Source organism: Zootoca vivipara, chromosome 9 (assembly GCF_965207765.1).
Source record: "Zootoca vivipara chromosome 9, rZooViv2.hap1.1, whole genome shotgun sequence".
In the NCBI taxonomy this organism is placed as follows: Eukaryota; Metazoa; Chordata; class Lepidosauria; order Squamata; family Lacertidae; genus Zootoca; species Zootoca vivipara.
Window position 1 is genome coordinate 32,104,627 of NC_142592.1, and position 18,034 is coordinate 32,122,660.

An 18,034-nucleotide genomic window follows, 5' to 3' on the forward strand; every position below is an offset into this window, starting at 1 on the left:
TGAACTTTTCTCTAAACAGAAATATTTTCCAAAGAAGACTTTTAATCCACCAAACCCTTGTGCTTAATTATCTTTGCACTATACAGATCAAGTTCGATATTCCATATCACCAAGATCTCATTTCCATGCTAGTAAAAAAAATTAAGAGTGTTTTAGAATTGGTGCAACTGCTTTGGTATTCCATAACAAGGAGCACAAATAAGTTTTAAAATTATTCATTTGGAATATTGAATGATATTTTTTTTTGCTTCTTAGTTTTGACTTCTCTGTTGTGTCTACAACCTAACCAGAATGCAAAGTGTTCTTTGACTCTCAACTTACATCATTTAACATAATCTCTATTACAGGTTACTTAGTTATAGAAAATCCATCAAGTAAGTTGACTGCAAATTTTTACATTGTGCCTATAGATTTGCTAGCTTGGTGAATCACAATGTGTGGTTTCTTTTTGTATATTTATTAGAAAAAGCTCCAAACTGTGTATAAATCATAAAAGCATGACTAATTGCATGGTAACTGGAGAAATGCTTTCTCTCTCTCTGGGGTGAAGCCTGCATGTCTGTGTTTTAGCTTGGCAAGTAATGTAGGGATATTTAACTCCTTGGGGTTTAAAAACCATGTAATTATGGGAATGAAGTCACTGCTATATTTTATATATCTAAAGCCCTGCATTGTATAGAATGGTTTCTGTGTGACAAAAGAAGCATTATGTGCTTGAATAGAACTGAGAGGTGACTTTACAGACACACATAAATATCAAACAACTGAACTTTGGAGTAATCACATTTGTAACATGCAGTTTGTAGATAACAGTTGTGTTATATCAACTAAATCATGGGGCGTTTGAAGTGGCAAGAGGTTATTATTTCAAAACAATTCCTAACGTAAAGCCAATTATTCCCTTTTGTAAACTATTCATATTACTATGTTTTTCTTCATCTTTGTTATACATCTGGAGAACAATATATTTCGATTCGGATTATTAAATCCTAGGCAAGCACTAACTCTCTGTAAAAATGTTTTCTAGGCCTATAGGCAAGAAATGTTTTCTACAACACGTTGAAGAGCTTTGCACAAACAACAACCTAAAGTTTCAGGAAGAATTTTTGGTATGTTACCAGCAGTTGTCACAACATTGCAAGACCTACACTCGTTTCATGTGTCACATTTCATGCCCATTTTAAGCAAGCAAGGCCATGAAGGATTCTTGCCTTGATCATCAATACCCAACTACCAATTTATTCGTTTAGGTACTACAGTCTCCTTGTTGCAGTGTGATCAGAATTATTCATACCTTCTGCCTCCTGTGCAATGACACCAAGTATTCAATATCCCTTTGACTCTAACCTTAGAGAAATCCATATATATTTTTAAAATGGCAATTTCAGCAATACACTGTAATTGAAAAGGAGTTTTAAACGAGTGATTCTCAGACTGGGATGGGGTCCCCAGCAGGAGACATGGAGTATCTCTAAAATGGGCACAATGTTTCAGGATGGGATAGAACAGGGGTCCCCAAACTAAGGCCTGGGTGCCTTCTAAATCCGGCCCGCAGACGGTCCGGGAATCAGCATGTTTTTACATGAGCAGAATGTGTCCTTTTATTTAAAATGCATCTCTGGGTTATTTGTGGGGCCTGCCTGGTGTTTTTACATGAGTAGAATATGTGCTTTTATTTAAAATGCACCTCTGGGTTATTTGTGGGCATAGGAATTCGTTTGTTTGTTTTTTCCAAAATATAGTCCGGCCCCCCACAAGGTCTGAGGGACAATGGACCGGCCCCCTGCTGCAAAAGTTTGCTGACCCCTGGGATAGAATCTTGAAGCAAGTGAAATTTCCTCCTCCCAGCAGCCCAAACATGGGTGGGTTGAATGCCCTCTAGGAAAGAATAATAATTCACATTGGAGTCCTATCTCAGGCCTGGGAACACAAAGATCAATGGGAGCTGCCTTATACCATCAGAACACTGCTCCACCAAGCTCAGTATTGTCCACACTGGCTGGCAGCAGCTCTGTATGGTTTTAGGCAGGAGTCTCTCTCAGAGAGAGAGGTCAGGAATTGAACCTGGATGCAAAGTAGGTGCTCCACCTCTGACTATAGCCTTTCACCAACCTTCCAGACACTTTTCTTTTAAAAATCCCTCCGAGATAAATGAGATTTACTCTTGTTTAGCACCCACTCATCTCTGTAAGGTGTCATAGGAGCCGTCTGCAATGGATTACGCTATATATGATCACAACCAGCAATGTCTCATCTCGTAGCATCGAAAGCCTTTGTTGCTGTTGAAAACAGATAGGTCTTCCAAAGAGTGTGTGAAATTTATATAATAGCTATGTCATGCCAAAACTATGCTTAAGTCTTGGACTTTTCATTGTTTTTGTAAGTAACTTATTTTCTATGGCTATCATTTTTTAAAATAATCAAAAATAGATCATTTTTGTTATCTCAGTATCGTTGTGTTCATCATTACCAACACATGGAGTCATTTACTATCCTAAAAATCATTTGTCATTCTCCAGTGACTCTATTATTTTGAATTTATAGATTTGCCATGAAGTGTTCATTGTCTGGATCTGTGAATAATGAAGAAGAAAAAATCGAATGACAGTTATACTAGTGGATTATAATATTTCACTCACTTAAGAAATAATAACAAAAGAGTGATAAGATTAATAGTATTTCCTACAGATTCTTGGTCATGCTTAGTTTAGCCATCCCTGAAAGTACTGTAAGGTCATTTAAAAATAGCCTACTGCCATGTGAATCTATATGTGTATGGAGCTTTTTCATACGTGAAGCCTTTTTGTAATGTCCAGCATCTATTAACATCTGCTCTAGGGAATAGAATTTTATGCCCTTTGGAAGCCCAAGGCACTTTGAGGGCAAAGTCGCTTGCCTTTGTAGCGATCTTGATGCCACATCCACACCTGTTGCAATCTGCAGTGAAGTGTCCAGTGCAGATGAAACAGGTTTAGGCCTGGCTTTGGGAACTGAAACAGCTTTGGCCACCCTGTTGAATGACCTTTACTGGGAGTGTGACCCTGTTATTCTTCCTTGATCTCTCCATAGCTTTTGATATTATTGACCTTAGTATCCATACTGGCCTGGGTCCAGTATACCTGAAGGAGCGTCTCCACCCCCATCGTTCTGCCCAGACACTGAGGTCCAGCGCCGAGGGCCTTCTGGCAGTTCCCTCATTGCAAGAAGCCAAGTTACAGGGAACCAGGCAGAGGGCCTTCTCGGTGGTGGTGCCCACCCTGTGGAATGCCATCCCGTCAGATGTCAAAGAGAAAAACAACTACCAGACTTTTAGAAGACATCTGAAGGCAGCCCTGTTTAGGGAAGCTTTTAATGTTTAATAGATTATTTTATTTTAATATTCAGTTGGGAGCCGCCCAGAGTGGCTGGGGAAACCCACCCAGATGGGCGGGATATATAATATATATTATTATTATTATTATTATTATTATTATTATTATTATTATTATTACAGCCAACTTAGTGGGATGGGTATCAGAAGCACTGTTTTATAATGGTTCCGATCCTGTCTCCAGGGTCCGTTTCAGAGAATAGCATTGGATGATTGTCTTTCATTCTCCTTGGCAGCTATGCTGTGGGGTGCTTCAGGTTAGCATCTTATTTGTAGTGCTTTTTAATATCTATACAAAGCCTTTAGGAGTATACCATGCTACCTTCCATGCGCATTTAAAATGGTAAAATCAAAAAGGTCATCTCCGTATCATAGACTTTACATTAGCTGGGAGGAGGAAATAATTATCCATGGTATCATTTTGCTTTGCAAAGTTTAGAACTTTCCCCATAACTTCAGTCCATGTTCAATTGGTGCTAGATGAGCGTTGCATTGTTTACGGAAATATGTTTGAATGCGAGTATTTTACCTCAAGAAAACAAATGGCACTGTTGGCAGGAAGTCGAAATAAATGAAAATTGCTGAGGATAGGTGGGTGGTGAAAGCAACGGATCTTCCTAACAATTTGCTTTTATTTGCTTTTTAAATAAGTTTTAAAAAGTAGTCATTGATGTACCCTACGTTTTATGTGACCTGGTCATGCCACTTCTATTCCACTTCTATTCGCTTGCATTGTAGATTAATACTTTGAACTGGTCTGTGATTCATTCATGTATTTCCTCATCCCTATTCGTTATGCCCAATATACATCTTCCTGTCCTTCCTGAACTGAGGCAGAGGTCAGTGAGGGATAACAAATTGCCACTTGCCCATGTTTGATTGAATACTTTCTTGTTCTCATACTGTAGCAAAGCACTAGGCCATCATAGCTACAAGGGAAAGCAACTCAGGAAAAGGCTTTCTCCTTATTTAGTTCCCTCAATTTTTAAAAGCCACACAAAAAACACAGAAAGTGGTACTTCGACTTCATCTGGGCTTCCAAGGTGAAAGTTCATATAAGCTTAGATTGTTCAGCCTGGCAGTCTATTCTGTAGTTTACCATCTGAAAATGCTGCTGTAACAAGGGTTGACAGTGAGGTGAAAGGCTTCTGTAATGTTACCAGCTGTCCTTAGAAATTCAATATACCTCAACCCGAATCTTTCCTCATACTGGAATGGTTCACCTGAATTCTATTTTGGTATCATTGCCACATTTTGTTTTATACATACAAGTGCTAAAATGCCTCAAAATATTTTTAATAACTTTTTAAAGTTAATTTTCATTTTGGATGACATGTAACTTTAATAAGTTCATTTTTTTCTGAGTTCATTCTTTTAAAAAAAGTGGATCTATTTTCTCCCTTTTGTACCTTGCAAAAACACAAACATTTCTTCAGGTCTATTAACTTATTTTGGAGGGGAAAGACAAATAGACTTGTTCATTTAGGAACTTCAAATTAAGAATGTATTATCCATCTATAAACATAATCTTGTATATGCTACTCAGTGAACAAATTTCATATTACTGATCTGCAAAGCAACCCAAAAGACATTCTAACATATATGTTGCTTTATAGGAACTTCCCAAGTTTCTTCCAGATCTTGCCTCAGCTGATGCTGATCTTCCTTGGAACAGGTCTAAAAACCGTTTTCCCAACATCAAGCCATGTATGTTGTGTTTTACAAATCATTCTTCCTCTCCACTAGCTAAAAGTGTCTTAAACCACCTCCTCCTCCTCTTCTTCTTCTTCTTCTTCTTCTTCTTCTTCTTCTTCTTCTTCTTCTTCTTCTTCTTCTTCTTCTTCACTCTGATGTTTAGGAAGAAGTGTGTTTAACCACGTGATAATTTCTTATTACGGACTTGAGAGTTTTGTGGGTTTTTTCTAAAGTAAAGATAATTTATGATTAAGTTTTTGCTTTCACTCACAGCCATTAAACTGGAGGTTCTGGTATCTATATAGTCTCAAATAGTTTCTTAGCTTTGTAACATAATCAAGGTGGTATAAGCATCTTTATTTTACACTTAGTGAAAAATATTTTTTTTGTAAATAAAAATTTAAAATCCACCTGTTGGCAGTTTCCCTTTAAATATGGCATTGGCGATGCTTTCTTAAGATACTTGTAAATGTGCTGTGTAAGAGTTTTCCGAAAGATCAGAGTGAATATATGGTAACTTATAAGCTGAGGATAGATTTTTATCATAGGAGACAGGGGTCTGTCTCTCTGTAGTCAACACTGCTTCATTTTTCAGTTAATAAGACAGAAATGCCACTATTATTTTAAGCATTAGCTGTGATGTGAGACGGGGCAAGGCATTCCTCTGTTAATGTAACCACATTCTGTGAAATTAACTTTTTAGAACAGCTGTTCCTGTTATCTGTTGCAGAGGGTTTTTTAAAACCTTATTTTAATTATTTTATTAAAATGATTTTAAATCCACTTTTCATTTAGAGAATACCAAAGTGGTTCATAGAAATCAAAACTGCAGTCAAAATGGTTTAGGGCTGGGCATGTACAAACATGCCTCAGTCCATTCCAATGTTCATTTTCACATGTGTGTGTTTATAACATTGTCCAACAAGGCAGATTATATGCATATTTTTAACATACATTTCAGCCATCAACAGATATTTACAAGATATCTACATCCCCTGCATGTTTCCTTTCAAAGTTAATGAATTTCCAGAAGGGTAGCAGTATTAGTCTTCTATGCAGCAAAAACAACAAAGAGCCTTGTGACACCTTAAAGACAAAAATTAACGAACTGATTAATTACCCATCACAAAGGCAAACCTAACCAAGTCTACTGCAAAGTAAATCCCGTTGAATTTTGTGGGGCTTACTCTCAAGTAAATGGGGTTAGGATTGCAGCCACTTTCACCACCTTGATTTCACAGTTCAGTATAAACTAGTCATCCTATCTTGTTTCAGGCATCGGAGAGGGACAGTTTTGCTATCAATCAAGAAAACCTCCAGGGGGGAGGCAGTAGGAAAGGAGTTTTAAATTTACTATTACTTTTGAAATAAAGATTTTGGGTGGTAAGAAATGGGCAGTCAACTCCAGATGGTTTCCCCCCATTTTGACAAAGAGGCTAGCCAAAGCAGCACAGATAAAATTCACAGGTAACAAAGGAGTTCGCTTCTTTCTGTGTAAGATGAAGAATAATGAAGGCTGTATTCTATTGCTTTTAATATTCAGAATAGGAAACAGTTTAAGGCTGAAATGCTAACCCAGTGCCGGATTTAAGTATAATTTAAAGGAAAAGAAACTGGATGTACATTTCCAAAATATAAGATCAAAAACAAAAACAAAAACCTACATACAGCAACAGTGTTTTGTGTTGTGTAGGCTCCTATGATGTACATATTTTGTTATGTGCAAATGGCTATAGATACTTATTAGGTCCATAAATTACCATATATCATATATTCAACACAAAAAACAGTGACAATTTGTTGTTGACAAAGGAAAGCTGGGCATATAAAGGACCCCATTACCTTCAGTAGCTTAGGGCCTCATCAAACCTAAATCCGGCCCTGTGCTAACCACACTTACCTTAGAGCAAGCACCATTGAATTCTGTTGGATTTACTTCTGTTTGCCCCACTGCTTTCCCTGGGAAAGCCTGCGCTTTAGCGCTGAATCAGATGTCAATCCACAGAATGTCAGTCCGCAGAAAACCCGGTAGACATTTGCTCCGATTCAGTGGTAAAGATTGGGTAAAGCGACTGGACAAGCAGAAGTCTGGGTGAGCCCTAAGTTTTGAAATATACTTTTATTTGTACTACATAAGACTAGAAATGGGCATTATGTTTGCACATTCAGGAGTGAGGAAGAACCATATTTGGAGTTCTTATTACATCATGGCTACGCAGAAATGACAAATACTGTAAAGAATTGCTCAAACCTTTAATTCCCCCCCCTCCCAGTTACCACATTTTAACAGAGACAGAAGATAAGTGAATATAGGCACCCCGCTAACAGTATTACTGTATCTGTCAGTAGGTACGTAAACTCCAAGAACTTGCTGGACACAAAGATGGCAGTTATAACAAAGAAGTGTAGTGGGTTTTTTTACTCCAGGTTTATACTCTTTTTAGTGTCACATTAGGACCCTTACGGTATTTCTGTACCCCATTAAAAATCAACACTATAACATATGTAAATACGAGTATAGACATATAGGTCACGTGGTTCGAAACAAATAGAAGAAACAAGCATATTTAGTTTCATTGACTTTATTTTCGTTGCACAGATAACAACAACAGAGTGAAGCTGATGCCTGATGCCAGCATACCTGGATCGGATTACATCAATGCTAGTTATGTGTCTGTAAGTTTGGGGTCATTTGTAATTGTTATCACATTCTTGCGAGCTCGTGTGGTTTGAAACAAATATATTTTATGCAGAAAATGATTAGTTCTTTTTGGAATTGTGCTCACAAGTCAATAAGAATCTAAATACTTACAGCTCAAATAATTCACAGCTGTTTATTAGTCACCTGATACATTATATACAGAACAGGTGGCAAGGAAAAGCTATGTTAATCCTCTCTCTTGCAAGAATGAGGTGAGAGTCTGTAACTTAGGGGTGCAAAATATTATGTTTGTTATGTGGTCTCTCTCATGTGATAAGGCTGCTGTTGGTAGCGGGACCCTGGACTAAATGAACCCTCAGGCAGACCCAAGAGGGCTGGTTTCTTACAGTTTTACAGCAAAACTAAGACATAGCAAAACAGTACCAGCCTCCATTTGTAATGCAGTATATACTAAATGTATCTCTGATTATATATCAAACCCATGAGGAAGATTGATATAAAGATTTCTGCAGAGTGAGGGCTTTCTCCACCACTCTATCATCTCTTTCCCCCCCCTCTCTCTCTCTCTGTGTGTGTCTGCTCATGAGAGTGCTTGATGCCATCCAGTGCTATTGCTCCATATCAGGCATGTCCAACAGGTAGATCCTGATCTACTGGTAGATCACTGGACGTCTGCAGTAGAACACTGATAGATCATTGGCTCCCCCCAAAGAAGCTGAACAACTGTTGTTCCCCTAAGAAAAAGCTCAACATTTTATCTCCTCCCTGAAAAAACTCAACAACTTTGACCTGAACTCCCAAAAGGGGGGTAGATCACTGCCAGTTTTTAACTCTGTGAGTAGATCACAGTCTCTTGGGAGTTGGCCACCCCTGCTCCATATGAATCAGGTGCATGTACTGTGACCAGCATCTGAAAGCAGTGATGGGATGCAGGAGGGCTAATAAACTGATACTGAATAATAGTAATAATAACAATAATAATTTATTATTTATTATTTATACCCCACCCAGCCACTCTGGGCGGCTCCCAACCAAATGTTAAAAACACAATACAAGTCCCTGGCATCTCTAGGTAGAGCTGGGCGAGAACCCTGACTGAAAGACTGGTGAGCTGCAGCCGGTCAGTGAAGACAATAACTGAGCTAGCTGGACCAATCATCTGACTCGATATAAGGCAGCATCCTAAGTTCCAATACCTGCCAGCTTGATGTGACAGGGAGGCTTTACGTGTGGCCTCAGAGGTGTGTGTTATCTGTTGGGTGGTGTTGCAAGACAAGGCCTAGCTTCCCAATTGTGGAATTCCCTCTCATGGAACTATGTGTGTCCTTGCTGTAACATTTTGGTGTCAACGAAAGACAGTTTGTTCATTAAGGCCTTTGGAAGATGGTGCCTCAGTGTCCATATGTTTTGTGATGTGAATTTTGTTTGTTTGTTGTCCACTGCCTAATTTATTCTGGCCAATGTGGGATTTTTTAGATACTCTGTTTTAAATATTTTAATTATTGTAGTTCATGTAGTTGACCATGCTGTAAACTGTGCTGGGCTCTTTTGAGAGGAAGAGCTGTTTAGAATTGTAATAAATAAATACCCCCACATACAATGTTTTTGAGAGTAAAAGATTCCTACAACTTTCTCTCTAGTTCCAAAATGTAGAGGCTAGTTCCTTCTGAACACCCATACGAATGCACTGAGTTCCTGAAGGAACTCCTGCAACTTTAGGTGCATTTATATAGGCTGCAAATGAGATTGCTTGCTGAATGCATCTTTTTTGCTCTCTTTTTTTTATAAGCATTTGCTGTGGTTCATCTTTTCTTTAGGGCTATTTATGTCCAAATGAATTCATTGCTACTCAAGGACCATTACCAGGCACAGTGGGGGATTTCTGGAGAATGGTATGGGAAACAAGAGCAAAAACCCTTGTTATGCTTACTCAGTGTTTTGAAAAAGGACGGGTAAGTTACCAATATATGAATTTAAGAAATACATTTGGTAACTGCCAATTGCCCTTTCAAAAAGCCTTCATGTTGTTAACCACCACCACCACCCCAATAAGCCACTTTATTCCATACTGATTGCAGATAAGATGTCACCAATACTGGCCTGAAGACAACATACCAGTGACTGTGTTTGGAGATATAGTGATTACTAAATTAGTAGAAGACATTCAAATAGACTGGACCATCAGGGATTTAAAGATTGAAAGGGTAAGGTCTGGTGATTTTTTTAAAAAAGTTGTTATCGTTTCTGTGAAAACCATGCTGCTTACACTTCTGATTTTAATTCAAAACATATCAAGCTCTCCACAGTATTTATTATTTCATCATGAATACACTATATTGAGCGGTACCTTGGTACTCGAACGGCTTGGCTCCTGAACAAATCGGCTTCCGAATGCCGCAAACCTGGAAGTCAGTGTTCACTTTGCAAATGTTTTTCGGAAGCTGAATGTCCGACGCGGCTTCTGCAGCTTCTGATTGAGTGCAGGAAGCTCCTGCAGCCAATCGGAAGCCATGGCTTTGTTTTCAAATGGTTCCAGGAGTCGAATGGACTCCCGGAACGGATTAAGTTTGAGAACCAAGGTACCACTCTACTACCGTTCCAGATTTGTCCTCAGCTGATGTTCTTCAGATGGCTATTTTGCCCAACTCCTGCTATGGCCCTGCAAGCACATAACTAGAAATGTAGAAAATATCGGGGCCTAAGGGAAAGTGATTCTGAGGATGAGTTTTGAGAGATGACTTGCTTGTGTGAAACAGTCATCTTAGTCTTGTTATTTTTAAAGAGCTTTTCATTATCACCACTCAGATGCAACACTTTTCAACCAAGGCAGCAATTCATACATTCAGTGTACAGTATATTCATAATACCAGTTTCTCCTACTGTCACGAGGCAGAACAATGACATACAATGTTGGTCTTCCAACCGAGTCTATTACTTCTTAGGTTGGCTGGTTTTTGCTCTTTGCATGATCGATCATTAATTGTATTTGTCAGATAAGATAATCCAGTCAAGAACAAGGTTCTTAGGTGGGAGAGCTAGTTAGTAGGGTCTTGTCAAAAAAATCTTACTTGAATTTAGCCCAGTTATGTGTGGCCTCTCAAACTGCAGCTGAAAGTATTTGCCATTCTGAAATAAAACTTCGCTTCTTTCTGTTTGTATTTGGAAGCATGGGGATTGTATGATGGTACGTCAGTGTAACTTCACAGCCTGGCCTGAACATGGAGTACCTGAAACGACTGCATCATTAGTCCATTTTGTAAAGCTGGTCCGTGCTAGCCGAGCACATGATAGCACACCCATAGTTGTTCACTGCAGGTAATAAATTATTTTTCTTTGTAAAAAAAAGGAGGAATTTTATATATTTTTCATCTAATCCTCCGAACCCCAACCCCCATGTAATATAGCGTAAATGTGTACAGTAACATAAATAGCATTGGTACAGGTAGGTAGCCATGTTGGTCTGACGTAGTCAAAACAAATATTCCTTCCAGTAGCACAGTAGCACCTTAGAGACCAACTAAGTTTGTCATTGGTATGAGCTTTCGTGTGTATGCACATGAAAGCTCACACCAATGACAAACATAGTTGGTCTCTAAGGTGCTACTGGAAGGAATTTTTGTGTGTGTTATAAATAGCATTATTAAGGGCATATACATAAAAATAAGCAGGAAACAAAATATTCAGTACATAAAATAAAAACCTGTGTCATGCCTGTAATAATACAGTCACACCTCAGTTTAAGTACACCTCAGTTTGAGTATTTTCAGTTTAAGTACTCTGCGGAACTGTCTGGAACGGATTAATCCACTTTGCATTATTTTCAATGGGAAAGTTCGCTTCAGGTTAAGTACAGACTTCCGGAACCAATTGTTTTTGTAAACCGAGGTACCACTGTAACAAGGTATGGCCTAGTGAACACTTTCGATAGACTATGAAGCTAAGTTAGGGACATTGCCTATTCTTTCTAGATATGGCAGTCACTAGGCATGTTGCTCTTAAGGGCTAGAAGAGGAGGGTGGGGGAGAGAAAAGAAAAACATGCAACATGAAATCCGTAGCTCAACACTAATGAAGTCTCTGAGGAACCTACTTCATGTAACACAGCAGATATCTATGAATGAGAGCCATCAGTTGGAGAACAACATGAAGCTAGGAACGATGATGACACCAATGGCAATTGCCCTTGGTTACCCCTATTAGGAGTGAATCCAGGCCAGCATAGTACCAATCTGGGAATGCAATAATGCTTAGTCGATAAAAGATTCTGGGGTACTCTGTTCAGTTTCACCAACACCTAAAAATAAAAAAAATTCCTTCCAGCAGCACCTTAATGACCAACTAATTTTGTCATTGGCATGAGCTTTTCTGTGCATGCACACTTCTTCAGATACCAAATTATTAAAAATAAATAATTATTGTCTATATTTAGTCAAAACTGTAATTTTCAACTGTGATTTTCCATTAGAGATTTTAGAGATTCATGTGAAAATACTTCAGTCTTGACTTGTTCCTTATAGCGCTGGAGTCGGAAGAACGGGAGTTTATATCGCCCTGGACCATTTAACACAGCATATAAATGACCATGATTTTGTGGATATCTATGGTCTTGTAGCTGAGCTGAGAAGTGAAAGGATGTGCATGGTACAAAATCTGGTAAGATGCTCAGAATCTATGCTATGGCCTACTTGTCACAAATTGCAGCTGAGATCGCAAGCCCTTGGACTGTATCTCTTCAGACTGCAGATGGTGGCTCAAATGATAAATGGCTTCTAAGTGAATCTTTGGATACTTATGAGAACAGTCAGTAGGATGGTGCTTTGAGTGTGTGCTGTGTGTGTGAGAGAGAGATATAGAGGAGACAGAAACAGAGAAACATTTTGTTACCCACCAAGAGAAATGTAAAAAAAAGGGGGGGCAAGCTAAAATATATAGTGATGAGTTGGATTTCATCTACCGGTACAATGTTGCAACAGTGAGCCAGCTGAGTACATGCACCAGGAATGGAGACCCCTGGAGTCCAACAGATGTTGTTGGATTCTGGCCCACATTATCTCCAACCACCATGGCCCAATGGTCAGGGATGATGTAGTCAAACAACATCTTGATGGCTACAGGTTCTGCATCCCTGGCATATACAATGATGCATCAAAATATGTGTCAATTCTCCCTGGGCTCCCAGAGAGCATTTTAATAGCCTGTGGAATATCATGTATTCTCCTTAGGTCAGGAGTCAGGGCCAAGCTCTGATGTCCCCAAACCGATTCTACCTGGTGGCAGCAAAGCAGGTCTTACCTTGACCTTTTTCTTGGGATTATAAATTTGAGATATTTTTTTCCCCACAGTTGTATCTTTTGGGAGGGCAACCCTGCAAAGGGTGCTTACCTATAAATTTTCTGATTTTCCCGGAAACCCACTTTTCCAAATATTATTCAGATACCCTCTTGGAGTCTGAGAAAACATGAATTCACTGTAATAATGTTCTTTGTGCTAGAAATGCTCTTTGTATAAATTCCAAAATAACTTCAAAATATTTTCCCATTAAAAGCAAGTTCTTCGTGCCTAAATAAGCTAAACCGAGAAACCTTTAATTTTTCAAACTTTGCAGGCACAGTATATATTTTTGCACCAGTGCGTTTTGGACTTATTGACAATCAAGAGGAGCAGTCAACCTATGTGTTTTGTTAATTATTCAGTACTGCAAAAGATGGACTCTTTTGATGCCATGGAAGGTAAACAAATATACACTGTACCAAAACAGGGGGCTATTTTAGGTTGCGATGTGCAAGAGTTTGGCCATATTGAAGCAGCATGCATGGAGAAACATTATTTGATTTCAGGGGTTTATTTGCTTTTATGGTTTTCTGCCCCTTGGGGGGAGAAACCCAATTAGTTTTCTCTGCCTACAAGCTGTCACTGGATGAACTCATTAAATCCCGTGGATTTCATTATGCTCAATATGCCAGTGACATCCAGCTCTGTCTCTTTACTACAGAACTTCCGCCTGCCACACAATTCTCCATCTCCATTTGTCTGTCTGGTGTTTCCACTTGGATGTTTGTCATCTTGAAAAAATGAAAACAAAAGACTGCACTTCTCATCTTTCCTACCAAGCCCTCCTCTTCTCACATACCTTCCACATCCATCAACAAAGTCACTGTCTACCTTATTGAATATGCATGAAATCTTTGCCTTACCTTTGACTTCTCTTTGCTCCCCATATTCAATACCTTGCCAAATAATGACCTGCGCCTCCATGGACAGCTGTGAGTCCAAAATCACTCCCAGGCTGCACACCTGGTCCTGGTTACCCCATTCAGGACCAGAGGTCCCCTACACCTGCCCAACCCCTGTCCCCCCAAAACAGTACTTCTGTCTTGTCAGGATTCAACCTCAATCCATTAGCTGCCATCCATCCTCCAACCGCCTTCAGCCACCCACACAGGACATTCACTGCTTTTACTGGTTCTGATTTAAAAGAGAGGTAGGGCTGGGTATCATCTGCATACTGATGAACACCCAGCCCTCTCCTCCTCCCCCCCCCATACTGGCTTCAGCAGAAACTCCTCATCTATGCCTTCAAAGCACTCCATGGCTTTGCCCCTCTTGATCACTCTGCTCTTGTTTTCTGATACATTCCTGCCTTCACTCTTCCAGCTCTATCATCCTCAGTTTTTCAGTGGTTGGGGGATGCAGAGACACTGACTCTTAAGCTCCTTCATTTCCCTGACATGGGGTACACCCCAGGAACGGACTACATCTGCCCTAGGCCAGTGGATCTTCCTCAGCCCCCATCACTGTAAAGTAGGGTGGCTCTGTGACACAAACAGAAAGGAGCAGTAAGCAAGTTATGCTTCACTATGGTGATTGCAGAACAGAAAATTTCCATTACCTTCCCTTTGCTTGTGGCACCAGTCGAAGCTATATGTTTTTATAATTTAATTCTTAATGTGTTCCATACCATTTTGTGTGCCCAGTTGAGATTAATTTTTAAAACTTTCAACTATTGTGTCTGTTTCTTTTCTAGGTGATGTGGAACTAGAGTGGGAAGAAACCACCATGTAAAAAAACACAACAGATTAAAACCTTACGTTTTGAGAAACAACTGTGTTGGGTTTTAAAAAAAATAAAAAACAATCAATAAATCAGGGGCCAAAACAAACCCCCCTCTTACAATGAACTAACAGCAAATATTAATTTTTGTAAGAATAATGTTATAGTTTATACTCTATTTATGTGCCTTCATAAATACTATAAATTATTAAATGATACTTTTGTACAGAGTTTAGTCCTGTTGTTATAACAAAATTGTATTGGGTGCAGTCCAGCAATGGCTAATCACAAATAAGTCCCATTGATAGCAATATAAGCATTTAACTGTATGCTGTGATCTGTATCCAGCTAAATCATTATGCTTGCAGAACCCAGCACATAGCTTCCCATCAACACAATGGAAGCCCCCGTTCCCATGTGTGCCCAATGGCATCCCCAGATCTGTTCTGGAGGGTTGAGAGAAGTCCCAGAACAGATTTAGGGTGCACATAGTGGGAGAAGGAAGGGGGGAAGGAAGGTTATGTTGCACAAGAAAAATCCTTCTGCTTACAGAACCCTAGCCTTAGTGTTACACTGAATACAACCCTTTGTCTCACTAATTTCCTTGGGATTTAGGGCCTAACTAGGCATTACAAGAGACACTTGAGTGGCTGCTGCTTCACGTCCTTTTCTCTCCTCTTCTCAGTAACATCTAGAACAGGCATCACCAACCTTCGGCCCTCCAGATGTTTTGGACTACAATTCCCATCATCCCTGTCCACTGGTCCTGTTAGCTAGGGATCATGGGAGTTATAGGCCAAAACATCTGGAGGGCCACAGGTTGGGGGTGCCTGATCTAGAATAATATAACTCATAATATAACATCACCACTGCTATACATTTCCGTGCTTCCAACACTCAGTTATGTGGGTGAAGAGATACACAGTGCAGTGATAATGCATTGTAACCTGGGGGTCATCCAGTGAATTTGACTGGCAGGAGATGCAGAATAGATTGAAAGAAGCACTTCTTCACACAGATCATACGGTAGTTAAACTGATTTTTGCTGCCACAAAATGTGGTGGCGGCTACTCGCTCAGATGGCTTTAAAAGGAGGATAAACAAATTCATAGGTGATAACTACCAGTGGCTAGAAATTAGGGTGGATATATGCCATCTGCACTCAGGCAGGCCTTTCACCTTTCCTGATCACCCTGCAGTGGTGCTTTTATGTGTTATACAGCAGCACAACCAGACACATTCCTCTCCCCCAGCTGCAACAAAACATTTCTCTCCCATATTGGTCTCAGCAGCCACAACATTATTTGAGCTTTCACCCAATGTAAAAGCCACTTCTTGAACTGTAGTGGGATACTGTGTATAGTGCATTTCCAAGTTATTTGCTTCCGGTGGGGGGGGGGAATCCATTTACAAATAATATGAAAAAGAATGCTAAACTTGCACTATATTGCCACTATATATACAGATAAAGTATTTTACCATGCTCACCTTAAAAAACATAATGACCACAATCCTGCAATATTGATACATGTGGTTTTATGCCCATTAATTTCAGTTGGCTTGAATGTGCATCACTCTGCATAGGATTCTGGCCAATGTGTGAAGTGGCCCTTATTCATGATTATTCTCTCTGGACTGTGCCCACTTTTGGGCACAGTTCTAAAGCATCTACACCAGTGATGGCCAAAGTTGGCCCTCCAGCTGTTTTGGGACTACAACTCCCATCATCCCTAGCTAACAGGACCAGTGGTCAGGGATGATGGGAGTTGTAGTCCCAAAACATCTGGGCGGCCAAGTTTGGCCATCACTGATCTACACCATGTACCTACATACAGTGTACCTACAGGAGTGTACACATGAGCAGATTATTTCAGAATTTCAGCCAGGGGTCCGAATCCAAAAATGGCAACCTATCCACCAAAGCAGGCTTCCACATATGTGGCAGGATCCTTGCATGCAAATGGGGCATGAATCCAATCTATGCCTTTCATTGGCAGGCTTATTTTCGTCCCAATGTGGATTAACATACATCCAAATGATACACTATTGAAAACAACAGACAACTTATTTTGAATGTGTATCTAATTTTTCTTTGCTCTCTTGTTAACTGGTAAGTTTAAAGAAACCTGCTTTTGTGCATGGATCACATCTTTGGATCAGGACCTATAACCTTCCTTTGAGGAAATGCTCTGGACACATTCCGAATACCTCTAAATTACCATAGGATAATACATGTCTAAATGAGCCAAATGTGATGCAGAGCATTCATATTCCCCAGGTGTATATAATTCAGTGTGCAGATCTGCTCTCCTACCGGTATTTGTGGTTGATTGTGAGGGGAATCTGCCATCCCATAGACTCAGCTGACTTAAGACGATGGGGTTGATTGAAATAAGATGACTTCCAGGATTATCATAACATTTCCCTAAATGTATGCTCTTCTGTTTTGACTCTTTGTTTTATGGGATTGAAATATTATCTTATGATCCTGAACAGCTGAAAACTCACCCCTCTGACACTGTGGAGATTTTTCAGCTTTTATTCGGCACACAGTAGCTTTTCACGGACGCTTGGGGCTATTTAACTCATCATGGAATAATGACCAGAAATTGTTGGTTTTCTTGTTCTATTTTGCAATGCAATTTGGTAATTGTACATGCTTGACAATTAAAAAAAACCACTGTCTCACATTCCTAATACTTTTCTAAAGCTGTAAAAAAAAATAAAGTTTTACATTTTATTATACAATATAATTTCCAATACTGTGTTGTCTCCTATATACAATTCTATCAGTTACGTTTGAAAAGTCTGCATGGAGTCAAATTCTTTCCCACCCTAGTCCTTTCCAGATGATTTGGACTACAAATTCCATTATCGCCAACCAGCATAGTCAATGGTCAGAGATGATGCTGTAGTCCAACACATCTGGAAGGCACCAGCTTAAGGGAGTTTTGCCTGAAGTTGAGATCAAACAACTAGGCAGTTCAGACCTTATTTTAGGAGAGGAAGGGTACAAGGTCCAATTGATGCAACATTGCTTGGGTTCTTTTTGGATCCCCCCCCCCAGTCCAGATTGTATGGAATAGTTGTTTATTCCTCTACCAGTTTGAATCTAATTGCAAGTTAAACACATTTCTACATAAAGTCTTACAGGACTTTCTTAGCAATATTTTAACAAATGAGAATTTGGAATTGTGCTTTTTGAAGTTTGATATTCCTTTGTTATGTATATTGCTGTTCTTGTTTTTTTTTATCTTA

General features: G+C 39.4%; 1 protein-coding gene across 2 annotated transcripts in view; it reads left to right on the forward strand.

The window, feature by feature from the left end:
- The window catches only part of PTPRQ (protein tyrosine phosphatase receptor type Q), a 113,688-nt gene extending 96,159 nt beyond the window's left edge, over positions 1 to 17,529 (forward strand). For both annotated transcript variants that reach the window (XM_088677020.1, XM_060279680.2), the window contains 10 exons: positions 348 to 374; positions 1,028 to 1,109; positions 4,987 to 5,077; positions 7,665 to 7,741; positions 9,545 to 9,679; positions 9,806 to 9,931; positions 10,894 to 11,042; positions 12,244 to 12,379; positions 13,332 to 13,455; positions 14,751 to 17,529. In XM_088677020.1, the coding sequence (XP_088533146.1) occupies positions 348 to 374; positions 1,028 to 1,109; positions 4,987 to 5,077; positions 7,665 to 7,741; positions 9,545 to 9,679; positions 9,806 to 9,931; positions 10,894 to 11,042; positions 12,244 to 12,379; positions 13,332 to 13,455; positions 14,751 to 14,788 (985 nt within the window). In that variant the 3' untranslated portion in view covers positions 14,789 to 17,529. The remainder of the gene's footprint in view (positions 1 to 347; positions 375 to 1,027; positions 1,110 to 4,986; positions 5,078 to 7,664; positions 7,742 to 9,544; positions 9,680 to 9,805; positions 9,932 to 10,893; positions 11,043 to 12,243; positions 12,380 to 13,331; positions 13,456 to 14,750) is intronic.
- Positions 17,530 to 18,034: the final 505 nt, after the last annotated feature.